The following is an 18,610-nucleotide window of genomic DNA, read 5'->3' on the forward strand; positions in this document are numbered from 1 at the left end:
GAGAGAGTAGTGCTAGACAGAGAGAATCATGTGAGGAATGAGAGAGTGTGCTCCGGGGACGGAGAGAGAGACAGAGGTTCAGAGGAAGACACCAGGGGATATCTGCACAGAGAAGCCTCAGYGGAAGGTGTGACTGGGAAACTGAGGCTCTGAGGTAAGTGTTCATGCTCAGTGCTAGAACGGGTAGTATAGTTCTTACCTTGATTGAATCAATTGCTCTGTGTAACTAGCTGCTGCACCCAGCCTCCCCTGGGTGACAGGGAGGCCGGCAGAGAGTGAACCAATCCAGCCTGTCATGGCCGACCAGAAAACAGGGAAGATTAACAGTGTAATGCATCATAGCTGTGGGCGACCATTGATGTGTAGAAGACTGTATTTATTGACTCATTGACYGYATTGATTGTCTCAAYTGATGAAAAGTCCAGAGACAGTAGTAAGACAGCAGACAGAAGCACASCAAGCTMTGCAAAAAGGATGAYGSTTCTTATTTCATGGAGTGAAACATAAAGTAACATTTATAGAAAAGCAGAAAAGGACTGTAAAACTCTGTTATTATAATCCGTGCCACGTATACAAACCTGGATGAAGATGAGCACAAGTGTGTTGCAATGCGATGATGTACATAATGTTTCCTCAACAGGCAGACATATTCCAGTCAGATACATGATACTGTCAAAACAATATGGGAGATTTACTGGGTAAACCTGTGCATAATAACATTTTGTCTGAAGCAAATCCTCAATTTGACATTGACAATGATGTTCCAGGCTTACTTAATTAACCCATTTATCTCTTAATGACAGAAGACTGCGTGGCACCAGATGTTTGTTAACACCCTTCTGTTGGGTCCTCCTCYGTTCTTCCCCTCATCGACGTAACAATAATCGACTTAACAGGAGAACCCCATTGGCTCGCAAATCTCACTGCAAATGTTGTTTTCGTAGTAGTTCTGTCACATTTATCATATAATAGCTCTATATAAAATAGTTTTTTGAATAGTTTTCCTCCATTTATAATATACTTTGTGCACACCTCAAAATACTGTTACTTCAGATTACTGGGCACAGGATACTTTGCATGGTTGTGACATTTACAGTAATCCCTTGATGTGTGTGAGAAATACATTTTAGTTGATACACCATAAGCCAATTCCAGCCTCACAAACGATGATATACAAAAACAATTTGAAATATATGTACTGTACATTTGTTTAAAACATGTTACCTACGAGTGCAGGTCAACAAAAATATTGACTCGGACGAAATTAAAGCTATGCTTTGGTAAACTTGGATTGACAAAAAAAAGGGATTGTCTCCATTTATAATACATACGCGGACAACCTCAAATACGACATGAGGGTCACGTCAAGGGATAATTGTACTGTAAGGTTCATTTATTTTCTTTTATCTCTACAGAGTGTTGAAATAAATCATCCAGAATACTTCATGGCCTCAGTCATCTGGGTAGTATGACTGTTTTGTACTGTACGCTGGTGGGTGTGGGTGAAAGGGCAACAAACTGCATGAAAAGTAAAGGGAGAAGAAGCAGGCAGAATACACCCTTAGGGCTCAGGAGGTAAGGACACTTAACTTATCGCATGCATGCATCGTCATATTCGACATGATTCATGTATCAGCTCTATGTTTTTAAAACAAAAGGAATAAAATCATCTCCTCTTCACAAATATAAATATAATTTTATGTATAGTATGTACAATAATGTTTTGCCACCATCAACAACATTAGTTTTGAGGGRGAGAATAGAAGCATATCAGTAAACTATTTTTTCCTATGGATACAGACACTTTTTCAAAGACAGCCATGATTGATTGACGTACTCAAGCACTCTCTCAGAGGATGAAGCGGTAGGGACAGACAGTAGATCTGTTATTGAGAAAGGCTGGTGGTGTAGCTGTGGCTGTGACGTGGGGCAACAGTCTGTTAGTTCTGAGAGCCCCGAGAGTCACTGCCCTCCTCCAGCTCCCACTCAAAGTTCTGGCCAGTCATTTGGTAGAACATCATGTTAAAGGGTTTGAAGAACTTGTGCAGTCGRCGGATAACGTCCGGGTCAATTTTAGGGTGAGTTCTCCCCTTAGATTTGCCGAGACATCTCGGGGTGCTGCTGTCCTCTGGCTTCTTGAGACAAGGAAATCCCTTCGTYTTGTTGAAGTAAAAGTGTTTATCCGTGACGATCCGCTTGAGCCCAAGAAAGTCCTGTACCTTGCCCATCTCGCCAGCGGGATCAACAATAAGCCTCTCTCCACTGACAAAGTGCATCTGGGCGAGAGGGAAGTACTGCATCCACGTCTCCAAGTGGAGCGCGTAGATCCCTATACGTAGAGCACTCCACGACGCATCTATTAGGCCCAGCGTCCGGTTCTTAAAKGCCAAAACCTCAAAGGTTKGGATCTCAGGTTTYTTGGACAGAGTCTGTGTGTAGTCTGAAATAGCCCTGGTGACAGGGTTGCGGACCACAATGATTAACTTGATGTCCCTGGCCATCGTGTGGATGCGTTTGGGGGCGTGGCTAGTCACAAAGTAGCTGGGTGTCTTCTCCATGGTGATTTGTCCCTCCAGCGTCGAAGGCATCAGRTCTCTGTGAACACAAAGCMRCAGTTACCTCAGCTCTGTTAATACTGAACTCTCTGCACCTACTGCAACACAAATTAGGTACTCAAGGAAAGGGTAAAAGAACATTTGGTATTTATGGAGCAATAAATTATTTGAAATTACAAGTGAAAATAACTGTTATTATCACTGGATATTATGTACCAAGGAGAAACATACAGCTTATTTCATCCGTGGAGTAATATGKGCRAGATAAAAKAAACAGAAGATGTAACRGCAAGTGAGCAAGTATGCTCATTGCCTAATTGGCTCCATCTGTGTTACTCCAGGAGCTGTTTTGGAACTTTAATAATGAGTTCACTGCATATCATTAATACTGCTGGTGCCTGGGGTATTGTTTTGTCATACATTTATTCTGTGTGCKCCACACTGTGTGCCTGCCTTGAGTTTCATTCCTTAGCATTCACTYCCACTTCTGCGTTGTGTGCAAMACACTTATTCCTKTTCTTTCTTAAGGTTAGAGGCTGTTCATTGAAGGGAATAGTGATTMATTWTACGATTCTTTGTGATAATTTGTAGTAGAACAGAAATGCCCCTGCCTTGRGAGATTTATCTCAGGGATAACAGGAAACCATTTGCCWGTGCCGCAAATATTATGTTCAACTTTGTCTCTGGGACTAAGTTGGGGGATAAATCAATGTGGAAGCAAATGTAATTCATACATACGAAAGAGAGATTAGTTCCTACAGTTTCTCTTTTTACCTCTATGGATAATAAAGCATTATGTTTACCTCAAGCAAATCGATATTAAATGCTTACATTGTTTTTCCTTGCAATCCTTGTTCWATTTGTTTAGACATGATTACGGTCTAAATTGGCCATATTAAAAGCTGTGAAGGGCCTTTATATACTTACACCAAATAGAAACATGAAATACAATACAAGTTTATGAACACTGTAATAAATGCTACTGATTTGATCATGTTTTACAATCTCCTTGCTGTATAAAAGTAATTATATTTTTAGTCATGCTATATTTTCTTTGAATTTGTGAAATCTATATCTCATAATTATTCCATTCCTTCAAAACAAATGATTCCACTTTCACAGATACAGAGAGTACAATGTTTTCTCAATTTAGATTGTCATCAGCATAGGCCTAAGATGGTACAATGCAGCCACATCAATCGTTTGCATCCAGGACACATTCTATATTAACTGTTCTCTTTGCAAAGAATCCAATTTACTGGAAGAAACAAATCAAGTGTTATGTATATACATATTGACTCCCCTCACACCACATGCACACACACACATGGACACTGGCCCTCAAGTCTCACAAGTGGTCTGGTAATGTCATTTCTGTAACAGTATTGCACTCCCGATGGGTAATTTCCCCCTGGATTCTGTTTGGCTCAAGATACTATAGAGGCTGTGGCTATTTCTTAGGCTGTAATTGGATTTAAAACATACCTACAGATTGCATAGTGACTGGAAGGAGTATTAGTTTTCATTACATTCCATCAATGTTCCACACTTCCTCAGTGGGKTAATGAATGGCTAAAGATTTTTTTTTCTCCCTTCAAGGTCTTCAGCTGATGGCTATTTAAAGTAAAGTCTAAAGCATGTTAGATGGTAGCGAGGGTGTGCCATCACTGTGTATGAGAACTAAAGCACAGAGAGAGGAAACTCAATAAAACGCACCACAATGAATCGCCTTGAAACAACATATGCACGGCACATCYTATATAGAACCATAAGCACAACATAGCATGCCTCAACAGTAACGTGTCATGCCTCTTTGACGCAAACATCCCATTGACAGGACAGATAAATGATTCTCAAGGTGACCTCTTCTATATACGTCAGCCACATAAAACGCTATTGTCCTCATCAGGCTTCATTCMAAAAAAATAGAGAGGTTGAACAAGCGCGCGATACCTTCATCTCTGATTGAGGTCGAACTCATTTTGATTGAGAATGGATCAGTCATGGATCGTGTACATCGAAAATGTCAGTGGAACAGGGAGGCGGAACAGAAAKCACAATGCTGATAAACAAGCTAATTTCCCTGCATGCGCCAGGCAGATGACTCCTCTGGCCTTGCACTCTGGCGGAACTGAAGTAAACAATAGCAAAGAGTTAACTCTCATTTCTCTACGCATCAGCTGTTGAGCTCAACGTGGGTCATTCAGGTGGGTAAGTAAATAAAACACAGAACGCTAAAGAGGCCCGGCGAACCATCTGCTGTTTACTCAGTYAGACCACATAACACATCTCTTAACATTTACCTCTGTACCATAACRGCAGAYCCTCTAATTTATACACTAAGGGCTGGATTCAATCCCTATCGCTGTCGTTCAGCGATAAGCGCGCTTGAAATGTAAATGTAATATCTGATTGAGCCAACATATGCAGCGTTTACCGTGAATGCAGTCTCCGCTACATGACAATAGGGCTACAACGCRGAACTTCGGCAATACGGATTGAATCCAGTCCTATCTAACATAAGTGTAAGGACTTCCCGTTTCCTGAAAGACAGTGAGTCACTCAMTTCCTGCTCCTGAAGYATACGGGGWTGCAGTGGTTATATGACAGAGTACAGTACATGGTGGTCGTGCTTGTACCAACTTAGACAGGAGAAAATACTGTGTGACTCTATATATTATGACGACAAAGCTGCGGTTCTCAATATGAGAGGATAGAAAAGGTCATTTCAATAAGTACTTTGAAAGCATGCTGTTCTGAAGTAGTACAATGTAAACAGGAAAAAGTGATTTTGAAAATGCATTTTCATTTGCTGCTTTGAAGTTAAAAGCAATTGAATTGCTTCTCTTCGTGATTTCTAATATACAGAGGAAAAAAGAGGAGGACAGCACTGGTCATTTCTGTCAGGTGTTTCAAACTCATGCAAATGGAATGTCCTTTGAATCCTCCAACCAATGGAGAGCTACAGATGTTGGCCCAGACTCAGACAAACACCTATTATAATATAGTTGCTTCGCCAGATTGGGTGCCACTATCTATGCACTGTGAACTAGGTATAAGTTCACTCCACCGACCATCACAGCTTTAAACCATTTCACATAGAGACAAAATGAATGCTAAATTCACACGTCTGGAGCGGTTACAAAAGATTCAGGAAATGCATATTTCCTTTCAATACGCAGACTACCAACAGTGCCATTTCATGACCATCTCTTAAACACCTACTGAGGAAGTATTCTGCTACACTCACTATGAGTGGGCTCTGGGACATGCCCATGCATTTTCCTCAATGAATATGTTTCATTACGCCCTGGTCAAAACCATTAAAGAAGAAMATTTTGAGGYATAACGAGTTGGGGAAAATATTCATTTGCATCCCAGACACTAATAAGGCCAAGCTGTTTCTTGGCGTATAGAAAACATTGCTGCGGAGAGGCTCGGTCATTTCTAATAAAACACTGGCACAATAATAAAAGCTGCTCCAATCTCTCATTTGGCTTCATCGTGGCACTGGTACTGAATCGAACTCACAAAGCCATGTCATGTCAATGGCATTTGTACAATCCTTGAGCAGTCCACACACAGTGGGTCCTATCCAGCGAGAAAACAACATATGTTTTTTTGTCATGAGGAATACTGTAAATGGACTTGTACTTTCTTTGTTAGTGGATGAAGGCATTRTTTTGAGAAGAAAAGCGGGGTACATTGCAAAACACTTGTAGCAGCTGTGTGCTGGCACACTTCCATCTCCCAGCTTTGCAATTTTACTTGGTATGTGTAATGAGCACAACATTGGTGTACAATTTGCGAGTGCGAAAAGAGGGAGAGGTGAGTTTAATTAAAACATAACACAGCCTCCCCGCTGTAAATAAGCCCATTATACTGTAGAAGAACTGTGTGCTTCAATGGAACAGTTAAGGAGAGAACTGACAGCTGGTCCTGATCAAAACCTTTTCCCGCTCTCTTCTTGAGATCCCCTGAAGACCATTCCACTTCCAACAGTGGGGGAGCCAGGCACTTTCTCTACCCACAACAGCAGACTGCTGCGCTGAGATCTGAAGCAATGTTCACATTTTCTTTGGACATAGAACATCATGAAATAAAACAAAGGCGACAAAAAAAAAACATTTTGGACCCTTGGAACATYATAATAAACTGCATGATTAGGCCATTATTATTATACATTGGCTAGTAAATTAGCCTATTTTTCACAAGATTAAAGCCAGAGGAGGAGAATAGGAGCAATCGCATTTCAAGGATTCTAAAGATATTATCGGCAGCTTTCAAGTTCATTTTCTGTGTCACTCTACGTTCTGTGGCTTAGATCAGAACCGAAACTGTACTCTGCAGATCCATCCCTAAGAAAAAAATATTTTCAAACATTACTGTTTTTATCAGCACTCAAATACACAGGTCTACAATACTAGGAACATGCCACTCATTTGAATATATATGTTGTTACTTCTAAATGTTCCTCGCTTGTGTTTGTTTATGTGCATTTGGATGAACTGAKGAGAGTGCTTCAGGCTACACACATACAATTTGCTGACAATAGCCCTCTATATTATACGATTGGTGTTGCAATTACAACAACAAGCAGATGTGATGGCCTGTAATTCTGCTTCAGAGCACCACAGTGAATAGACAAGTACAAATTATCAGTCACCCTCATTGTCTCTCAATGTCATTTATTTACCTTACCCAAACACAGTCAAGAATATATTGGAATAAAATAAAAGCCCAAACAGTAATTGCTGGTCACACCTGAGTATATCAGAAGCAAAGAGTAAAATGTGTATCCAGGGCATTTTTGCAGATCTGGTTCAGTTATGCAGAACCAACTAACAATATGACAGATTGAACTTGATAGATTTCCTTTCCTGCATGGGAATAACAGCTAGGAACACTCATCTGGCCACTTAGGAGATTCGGCTGCAGCTGATCATGGATGTAAGAAACTCCACACATCTCTCTCATACTAAGGCCTTTGCATGAGTGATGAGTGAAGGACATCTATTAGTGTGTGTATAAGCATGTGGGCATAAAATATGTAAAACCACTTCACATCAGAGAAAGCCCTATATGGCTCACACCACCGTCCGAACAAAATGACATRAAACCATCCATGGATAAYGTTCAATATGGGTTACCCATATTGTAAGACATTGTCATCAACCCAGAGTGCTGTTAGACAGTACAGTGCACACTGTCATTGTACTATACATGTTTCACTACAGGAAGTTTTAAGTTGAATTCTTGATCCAGGAATCATGGAATCAAAAGAGCAAAGAAACAAAAATATATGTTTGACTTAATAACTCAAATRGCTTTAGATTCTGAATTTGACATTTTAGTCATTTTACAGTTTGTGCATTAATCTTAAGATACTGTAGCCAGGTGGGACTAGGGCTGTAGCGGTCATGAAATTTTGTCAGCCGGGTGATCGTCAAGGTAATAACTGCCGGTCTCACGGTAATTAACCGTAATTAACATAAACACATTTAGCATCTCCTGGCATCCACGCATAGCCTACACGACACTGATGCAGACCTTTGGAACATCTACATTTTAACAAGTCTAATAAATCCATGTAAAATAGCCTACACCATCATAATACATCCATTATTTATTTTAGACAGGTCTAAAGAATCATGATATGAAGAAAATGTATATTTCAGAAGAACAGAATAGCAAACTCTGCTCTGTCCTTATGTTAGGCCCTGATCTGGCTGTGCCATATGGCTGTGGGCTACACTAGTTAATTTAGCAGACAAGATTTGCTTAGAATTCCGTGGCATTATTTTCTGTTATTTTATAGTATGAAGAATACAATTTAACATAGCTGAATAAAATAGAAAGGACATTTTCTCCAAACGATTTGAGGGAGTGCGCACATGCGGCTATTCTGTGTTGAGCGGTTAACAAAGAAACAGGTACTCCTATATGCTTAATTTAGAGTTATTTAGTTGTGATACAAATGTTGGGCTATATGTTTTGATTTTTAATACATTCTAAGGCTGCATGATGCGACTCTAATGATGATTTTTTTAAAGTTGCTTGAAAGGCATGAGCTCCGCTTWGTTTTTTTGCACAGGCTGTACACACTTCATCAGTCTCTTGTTCACAATTTAACAAGCACTTGATAATGCCTCAAATTTCCYGGGCTGAATCCCCTTTGTGTGGCCATACTCCCCCTAAAAAAATCAATGCCTTTTGCGGCCAGTGGCCGTTGTGCCCTTGGGCTGAATAYAATAATTATAATTCCCTTCTCCCTGCTGCGTTCTGAACCACCTCTCACTCACATGGCACTCAGTCACGTGATCAGGTCATCACAGGCTACAAGTGAAGACAGACACATTCGGGGACGCGCGTCCTTATCCAATTCCGATACACATATGGAAGATATTGGAATAACTGTCCACATTTTCTTTTCGTCAGCCAACAAGATAAGTAGGCCTAACGAACAGCAAAAGCACTAGCCTGTCAATCTACTATCCCCCATAGTACAACAGTTGACCTATTCTATTCTGTGCGAGAAATAAATATTCCAGACAGTCCGGAACAGTTGTGGGATGCGATAGATCCCAAATTAATACAACCACTAGCATCAAAAAAMCTGTTTTAAGCAATGAACCTGACGCAACAGATGAAAACGTTTAGCTTAAAATGTTGATAAACTATTAGGCTATCACATTATAAGCGCAGCAATGCGCACACGGTAGTAGGCTATAAGCGCAAATGTTCCATTAGCAGGAAAACACGATTCTTAAAAGTGACCACAAATGCGATTATTCATGTTATGCTTTTATTATAAATGTGCATTTTTAATGGTGAAAATGATCTTCCCCAAACTTGAAACTCACGCGCTGCGTATGTATGCCAGTGAGGCTCTACACCCGTTGTAAAGCGGATGAATGTGTTTCCTTTTAAGAAGTTATTTGGCCACTTTAGTTGTGATACAAACCGTACCAAAACATATAGGCCTATGGGATAGGCTACATGAGGTGTGCGACTATGATTTGAAAAAGCATTGTTTGCCTTTAGCTGGGCATCATTCACAAGTGGCAATATATCATTTACAAGTGACAGGCTAATATTGTCACCCATCACACTATTCTTGATTTCATCTTGTCTTTACAAAAACAAAATAATATGTGTGAGAAATTTGTTTTGATTTAGAATGGACCATTATCATGCACCTTTCTCGAAACAGGGATAGTGGGAAAAAAATACATGTAATCTATGCACTTAAATAGCGAATGAGGACGCTTTTCCCTTGGTTCATTTTCATGCCATCCAGGTAGGCTATACTCCTGTATAAGAGAAGCAATGTGCTTAATATTAGGTAGATTGAGAAATAAATATAGTAGGCAACATGAGCTCTTGTGCTCTCATGAAGTGTTTGATACAATTTTCGATTACGTTTGCATTGATGTCAGAGTGATTAGAGGGACAATAGAGTGCTGAGTACCAGGCAGTTTAGCACGTTTGGTAGGCTACTAATGACCATCAGCAGCATCAGAGCTTGGAGAAGCCTAATTACCGTGACTAAATGGTCATGTGGAATTTGACTGCCATCATGACTCGTGACTGCCGGTGTGGCGGTACTGAGGTCACCGTAACAGCCCTAGGTGGGACAACCACATCTCAGTCATAMTAAGTACTTTTTTCATCAATAAAGTATCCATCAGCAAAGTCAGTGACAGTAGGAAAAAGTCAAGTGTGAGTGTTAGCTCCCGAAAAGCAAAGACTGAATGTCTTTTAGATTATAGAATATAACAATATTTATAATATTATATTTATAGATTTTTATTTAACCTTTATTTAACTAGGCAAGTCAGTTAATAACAAATTCATATTTACAACGATGCCTACCCCAGCCAAACCCTAACCCGGGAGACACTGAGCCAATTGTGCGCTGCCCTGTGGGACTCCCAATTACAGCTGGTTGTGATACAGCCTAGAATTGAACCAGGGTCTGTAGTGATGCCTCAAGCACTTAAATGCAGTGCCTTAAACCACTGCGCCAGTCGGGAGCCCCTAATAGCTTGTGCAATTCTCTCAGCTTATGCCAAACCCATGATATCCCCCACTACTCCATGGAAACCGCTATTGGCTTGAGTCAGCAATCCTAGCCAGAACTATATTTGTCCACAGCACTGCTATGTCCAAACTAGAATTTGGAGTTGGCCAAGACTCAACTCACGCTCTRTGACTGTCAATTTGTTGGTGTAATATGACCGATGTGATATATGCTCTCGCCCACAAACRTAATATTAAACACTTGTTTACTGTTCAGTGTATGGATTTAATATAAATAATGCTGATGATATCCCTGACAGCATCTGCTCCTAGTTGCAGATAATTCTATAGTTATACGTTTTGGAATTGTCATCATCTTCATCATCCTTAATCATCGTCCTTAATCATCGGCCTCCAATATACTGTACTGTTTTGCTTCCTTCCTTTTGTATTGTGTTGTAGTGGGTGTTGATGAGTGCTTACAATATAGARGTTGCATTGCTTTGAATAAACCCACCAATGAATCTCCATTAAATGTATTTCTGACTTGTCAATTGTTCCCCCAGTCTTCAAATGWGCTCATGATTCAATGTACTTTCTTCATCTGTGAGAAAAGAACTGGCCTGCAGGATCCTTCAGACATTTACCTTGTTGCTGAGGCATTATTTTGACATTGAAGTTGTGAAATCAGGACACGTCAAGTTAGAGAAGCTACTGTAGATTCCTTTCATTCGTGATCAATTTAATTGGGGGTCAACATTTCACCAAATTTTTGTCAGTTTAACCTGGTTTACCCCTAATCCGACTCAAATTGTACAATCACACTCCAATCATGATATTGAACCTCCAGTTCGCCTCTGGTCTCTTTCTGTTGTCGGTTTATTAATTACCCCCAGGATATGGAGTCATTAATGGAATCACACACGTGGGATAGTTCACAATACTCTTCCCTTTTTGGTGTCTGGGTGAAATCACACGGAGGTTTGTAGACACAAAAAGGTCACGTAGAGTAAATGCCTGTGCAAAGAATGTGGAGATAATTCACTCACCTATCAATCTGCTCCATTAAACCAGCATGATCAGTTCAATAGAGCTCCGAATGACACTTGAAATACTGAAATCAAATCAAATCAGCATTATGAATAGGGTTTAAGTCATAGCTGTCTCTTTACTCTATTACAGCATGTCATAAAAATTTGTGAAATCCCTGAGTTTTGTATACATMATTTCTAAGTGTGGTAGGCTATAGCCTTCCCTTCAAAATCTTGAGSTCTTTTCTGCAACTATTTATAAAGTTACTCAGCAAAGGGCTGCCAGAAAGCCTTTAAACATGCAGTAGTATGTGGTCACTTAGAATGAAAGCTATTTGCTGCAATCTGAAGACGTCAGTATGTGTCCACATTCATTACGGAATCTGAATAATATTTCAAAATCCTATACCACTCACAGAAGCTCTTCATATGCAGGAGGCTCTTCAAAAATATATGTTTGACTAAATTAAATATATGAATGGAAGGTATTTGTTTCTTAAGCAGTCCTGAGAGGAAGAGGGGTGAACCTTGGTCAGAAGATAACGAGTTTYTATAATGCATTTCTGTTGCAGTGTCAAAACATGTCAGCACTGTTCAGTAGCTAAATCGCAATATCTGCGCTTTACCTGCCCACCTATTTAAGTAGATTCTTCCTATATTATTTTTATTAAGAAAGTTACTTAGACATCTGTATGCACGGCTTAGTTTCCCTGTCACAAAAAGAGCACACCAGGCCTGGGTTTAAGGGGGAAAGCAACATGATTACACCCTRGTGTTTATTCCGGAACATCTGGCTACAAGGAAATAGGCTGCTAAGAATGTTATAATCATGTACAGAAGGCCTAAGCCGCTCCATTAAGCACTAAGCTGACCTATCAGTGGAACCTTTGCTAATCCAAATTGTGCTTTAGCTGGCACAGATTGCTCAATTCAACCAGTGAGCTGAAAATACTCTGAAATGGTAGACCAGGTTTGTGAACGGCCATAGCCATTTATGCAAATGCTTATCTTTTCGATTATCTCTGTACACAAAGGCCAGTCTTTTTTCTTTTGATATACAAATGTTCATTTGATGGCATATACAGTCGTTTCCAGAATTATTGGCACCCTTTTAAAGATGAGCAAAAAGACTGCAATAAATAATACAAATACTGAGCTATATTGTATGCTAAAAAATAAAATAAAATAATTTTATACGAATACAATTGCTCAGATAAAAATATTTGGTTTAAAAAGCAATMTTTTTTTCTATATAAATTATTGCCACCCGTTTTCAATACCGCACCTTTCGAGGATAACGGCACGGAGCCTTTTCCTAAAATGTTTTATGAGATTGGCCACGCACATCAGTGGTGGGGATTGGCGTCGAAATAAGGATGCAACGCTCTATTATAAACTGCGTTCAAATGTTTTCAATACAGTGGCAGCTGCATTCATATTATTGCCAAAGTCAATAATGGGAATGAATGTCGACTGAATGATTTTTTTTTCAGCTATTTAACGAAAGACAGAACATTGGGAGGGATCTTAGATCATTTCTCCTTGATATCCTTCGTATGTGCTTATGGACTGCTCTCTTCAATTCAAACCACAGGTTTTCAAATCGGTTTCAAGTCCGGAGACTGAGATGGCCATTGCAAAATAGGCTTGGGCGCTATACTGTATCATATACCGGGGTACTTGGAAAAAGCCACAGGATGTTTTTTCAATACCGTCAAAACTATTTGACATTTGAATATTTGTAGCTACTTTTTAAGTTAACACCTGCAGTCAACTTGTGCAATACATTAGGAGATAAAACAGATTGCGTTCTTCATTTTACATTACGAAGCTTACAGTACCTTAGTTCCCCAGAACAGTTGAGCTAGTCGTGTGTTTGTTTGTAAATAGAACAGCTGGAGAAAGCAGGAGCTAATGAGTCCATAGCGTTCTATACAGTATCTATTGGCGAGTCTCTGTTGTGCTGCACATATGAGTTCATGAAGCTACACTTGTATGCAATTCACTACGACATGTTTGCCATAAGCTATCTTATAACGGCTTTCTGCCGTGAGAAGTTAAGGTGAATTATCTGTACAGCTGCCATTTTTTCCCCTGTGCTTTTTTMTCCTCTGTTCTTTGCCCCTCTGCTCCGTGTACACATGATGCTCTTCCTTCAGAAACAGCATGTTTTGTTCATTTGCACAATATCTCTCRTACACCTTCGCTTGTAAATGTCAACACTCATCGAAAATGACATCCGGTAGCACCTAGCTATGCTTGTATAACTTTATGAACTGGATTCACCTGTCTTTGCAATTAGTTAATGTTCGCTTTCGCACGTTAGCATTTAGCTAACAGCGTCCATGTGATTTCGCTATTACTTGTGCTGATTTTGTTAGCATTGTGKTAATTGTAGACCCTCAWTGGGCTTTTTTTGTGTTTTTTTGCGCCACCTTGTGTGGTGTCCGGCGGTAATACCGTAAATTCCGGAATGGCAGAAGAACGGTGTGATGTTATGTGAATCTGAATACTGGCCAAGCCTATTGCAAAATGTTGATTTTGTGGTCAATTAACCATTTCTTAGTGGATTTTGATGTGTGCTTGGGGTCATTGTCTTGCTGGAAGATCCACTTGTGGCCAAGTGTCACCCTCCTGGTAGAGGCAAATWGATTTTTGGCTAAAATGTTCTGGTACTGGATAAAGTTAATGAAGCCGGTGACCTTAACAAGGGCCCCAGGACCAGTGGAAGCAAAATAACCCCACAACATCAAAGATACACCACCTTATTTTACAGTAAGTATGGGGTTCCTTTCTACCAATGCATCCTTATTTTGATGCCAAACCCAACACTGGTGTGCGTGGCCAAAGAGCTCTATTTTCATGTCATCTGAACATAACACCGGTTCCAATCCAAGTACCAACGCCATTTAKCAAACTCCAGCTGTTTACATTTGTTGGATGACATGAAAATAAAGCTCTTTGGCCACGCACATCAGTGGTGGGGATTGGTGTCGAAATAAGGACGCAACGCTCTATTATAAACTGCGTTCAAATGTTTTCAATACAGTGGCAGCTGCATTCATATAGACAATATTGCCAAAGTCAATAATGGGAATTTCGACTGAATGATTTGTTTTCAGCTATTTAACGAAAGACAGAACCTGTTCCTATAGAAGAGTTCGATAGAAGAGAAGAGTCCTATAGAAGAGTTCGATAGGAATTCCTATATTTTATTTCTTAATTTCTTAACTTAGTCATCAACATGCTTTATTGAAAGATAGTGTCATGTCTACTCCCGCTCCCACTCTCTGGCACTCATTGTCGCTAGTTTACTAATTACTACCCGCACCTGCGCCCCATGAGACTCACCTGGACCCCATCACTTCTATGATTATCTCCCCTATATCTGTCACACGCTTTGGTTCTTTCCCCAGGCAGTATTAGTTATTTTTCTCATGTCCAGACACTACTCTTGTTTTGCGCCATGTTTTTTGTACTATTAAATTCACCCCCTGTACTTGCTTCCTGACTCCCAGCGCCTGCGTTACAGATAGCTTTTCGTCAATCCAGATTCCCAGGTATTTACAGTATATGCGGGGACACAATCAATGAGGGCACCATACAAAGTGATTTGGAAAAGAAGTATCAAGTATTGAAATGAAAACAAAGATTCACTAGAAGTTAACAAAACTTACATCGAGCCAGCTAGAGGTGAGAGAAGGGCAGTCAGTCGATTGGCTGACCAGGGTAAATTAAACCACCATTTCTTTCAAATAAAAAGCCTGCCGATATCAAATGTTGATTACAAGCATCACTTACAGTTTTTCTCAGTAATGATGCCCAAGTGTGACACAACTTGCTTAGGATAGGGAAAGAAAGGAATGTCCATGCTTCAGTACATTAACTGTTGTCCAAAATGTTGACGGATCACCAGGAGAGTCTGAGATAGAACTTAGAAAGTAGCCTAATTTAGCTTTCTTGATTGAGGAAGTGCATCTATTTCTCAATTGCCCAAAAATCGGCCAATCAGCTACAGAGTTCATTTTTCGAGCGTGCGCACAGACCTGATTTCTCATCATAACAAGATCGGAAAGTTCTATAGAGAAACAAGGAGACAAAAACAGTGAGAAAAAAGTATTACTTGTTACACAAAATGTGTTTCTCTGAACTGTATTMGTATAAAATAATAGAATTTAAAAAATATTTTTAAATACATTACATTACAGCACAGTATTTGTATTATTTATTTTATACAGTCTTTATTGCTCATCTTTATCAAGGGTGTCAATAATTTGGGACCTGACTGTATCTATGAAATTTAGCATGCTATCATTTGGACATTTCATAGTTCTTCCACAGCTGTGGTATAGTTACATCACACACGGATGTATTGAGCGACAGACCTTTTCACAGGCACGATAGTAGAGTAGGTGAAGCACAGGAAATGCATGCTTATATAAGAACGACAACTATGTTTACTTACATCTGGTTAGTGCAGGGATTGTTTTTCCTGGTAATGTCTGACAAAATGGTTTGAAATGGGTTTAAAATCATTCAATATGTATGGGAAGATGTGTTGTTGTACTGAGTTCTGGCCTGTCTTCARGGAATAGTCTTATTACCATTACTCTATGTGGGTTGGTTTATGCAAGCCTGGCTCTTTATGGATGGGTTGATGCAGTGGTCAGTTTGAGTACATTTGAGTGAACATGCCACTGGCTACTTGAATTTTCTGTTGATATAATATAATTAATTGCAATCTGATCTCACAAAAACACCAGAGAACAACTTCATCTCAAAAGATTGCTTCTAAAGGAATCCCCATAGTGTGCCCTGTTTCTGATCCAGAATCCCTAAGGGAGGGACTGTTGTTCAACAACATAAGGGCAAGAGGGTTAACAACACTGTCAAAATAAACAACTCAAGAGAAAAAAATACAATGGCCAGACCACTCGATTTAATGTCTCTCTCTACGCTGGACAGGGTTCACGTAGCACGAAGAGTCATTTTTTTCATTTTAGGTTATATTTTCATGTACAGTGCCTAGTGAAGGTCTTCACATTTTGACATCATGTTATGGGTATGCTTGTTACTGGCAGAGACTGGGGAGTTTATCAGGATCAAAATAAATATGAAAGGAGCAAAGCCTAGGTAAAAAGAGAGAGGAAAATCCGCACCAGTCTTCAGAAAACATTASCCTGGGATCGAGTTTTATTTTTCAGCGGGACAACTACACACATTTTAATGCCAAAGACACACCAGAATAGCTTTCCAAGAGGTGTTGWGTGTTCCTGAGTGGTCTAGTCTCAGTCCTGACTTAAATTTTCTTGAAAATCAGAGACAACATTGCTGTCTATCAATGACTCCAAACAGAATTTACTGAGCTTGAGCAATTTTGACAAAAACAATTGATATATCTTCTCTAGGGTAGGGGGCAGCATTTTCACGTTTGGATGAAAAGCATACCCAAATTCAACTGCCAGCTACTCATCCCCAGAAGATAAGATATGCATATTATTAGTATATTTGGATTGAAAACACTCTGAAGTTTCTAAAACTGTTTGAATCATGTCTGTGAGTATAACAGAACTTATTTAGCAGGCGAAACCCCGAGGACAAAGCATTCAGATTCTTTTTTTTTTTTGAGGTGCACTTCTCTTTTCAATGAGCGTTTTCATTGGGAAACCAGATTTCTAAGCGACCTGCTTGCAGTTCCTACGGCTTCCACTGGATGTCAACAGTCCTGAGAAAATTGGTTGAGGTTATTCCTTTGTGTAATGAAGAAGTACGGCCATCTTGAAGTCGAGTCACTCGACGTGTCCTGTTGTTAGAGGCGCGAAGACCAGAAAGCATGCTACAGTGGTTTTAATCCTGTATTGAATACAGATCATCCCGTCTTCAATTTTATCGATTATTAACGTTAAAAATACCTAAAGTTTGTATTACAAAAGTAGTTTGAAATTTTTGGGCAAAGTTACAGGTAACCTTTGAGATATTTTGTCGTCACGTTTGAGCAGTTGGAACCTGTGTTTTTTCTGGATCAAACGCGTCCAAATAAATGGCACTTTTGGATAATATATCGACGGAATGAATCAAACAAAAGGACCATTTGTGATGTTTATGGACATATTGGAGTGCCAACAACAGAAGCTCGTCAAGGTAGCATGAATTATATTTTTATTTCTGCGTTTTGTGTCACGCATGCAGGGTTGAAATATTCGTATCTCTCTTTGTTTACAGTGGTGCTATCCTCAGATAATAGCATCGTATGCTTTCGCCGAAAAGCCTATTTGAATTCTGACATGTTGGCTGGATTCACAACCAGTGTAGCTTTAATTTGGTATCTTTCATGTGTGATTTAATGAAAGTTTGATTTTTATAGTAATTTTCATAGTAATTAATTTTAATTTTGGCGCTCTGCATTTTCTCAGGCTTTTTGCCAAGTGAGGACAGTAGCGTCCCGTCTAACTCAGATTTTTTTTATTATAAATATGAACTTACGAACAAAACATACATGTATTGTGTAACATGAAGTCCTATGAGTGTCATCTGATGAAGATCATCAAAGGTTAGTGATTAATTTCATCTCTACTTTCTGCTTTTTGTTACTGCTCTCTTTGGCTGGAAAATGGCTGTATCTTTTTCTGTGACCATGCTCATACTAACATATTCGTTGTGTGCTTTCGTCGTAAAAGCCTTTTTGAAATCGGACACTTTGCTGGATTACAACAAGTGTATCTTTAAAATGGTGTAAAATACTTGTATGTTTGAGGAATTTAAAATTGATGGGATTTCTGTTGTTTTGAATTTGCGCCCTGCAGTTTCACTGCTGTTGACGAGTGGGGGCTACCGTCCACATACCCTAGAGAATATATGTTGCCCTAAGCTGTGCAAAGTTGGTAGAACCTTATTCAAAATATTCACAGCTTGTAATGGCATCCAAAGGTGCTTCGCAAGTAATTATAGTGCATTTCGGAAGTATTCAGACCCCTTGACTTTTTCAACAATATTGCTACGTTA

General features: G+C 39.6%; 1 protein-coding gene across 1 annotated transcript in view; it reads right to left on the bottom strand.

Annotated features, from left to right (window-relative positions):
* Positions 1-1,504: 1,504 nt before the first annotated feature.
* The window catches only part of hs3st4 (heparan sulfate (glucosamine) 3-O-sulfotransferase 4), an 88,839-nt gene continuing 71,733 nt past the window's right edge, over positions 1,505-18,610 (bottom strand). The window contains exon 2 of the mRNA XM_024010960.2: positions 1,505-2,595. Within this exon, the coding sequence (XP_023866728.1) occupies positions 1,941-2,595 (655 nt within the window). The 3' untranslated portion in view covers positions 1,505-1,940. The remainder of the gene's footprint in view (positions 2,596-18,610) is intronic.

The sequence above is a fragment of the Salvelinus sp. IW2-2015 genome, linkage group LG20 (genome assembly GCF_002910315.2).
Source record: "Salvelinus sp. IW2-2015 linkage group LG20, ASM291031v2, whole genome shotgun sequence".
Lineage (NCBI taxonomy): Eukaryota > Metazoa > Chordata > Actinopteri > Salmoniformes > Salmonidae > Salvelinus > Salvelinus sp. IW2-2015.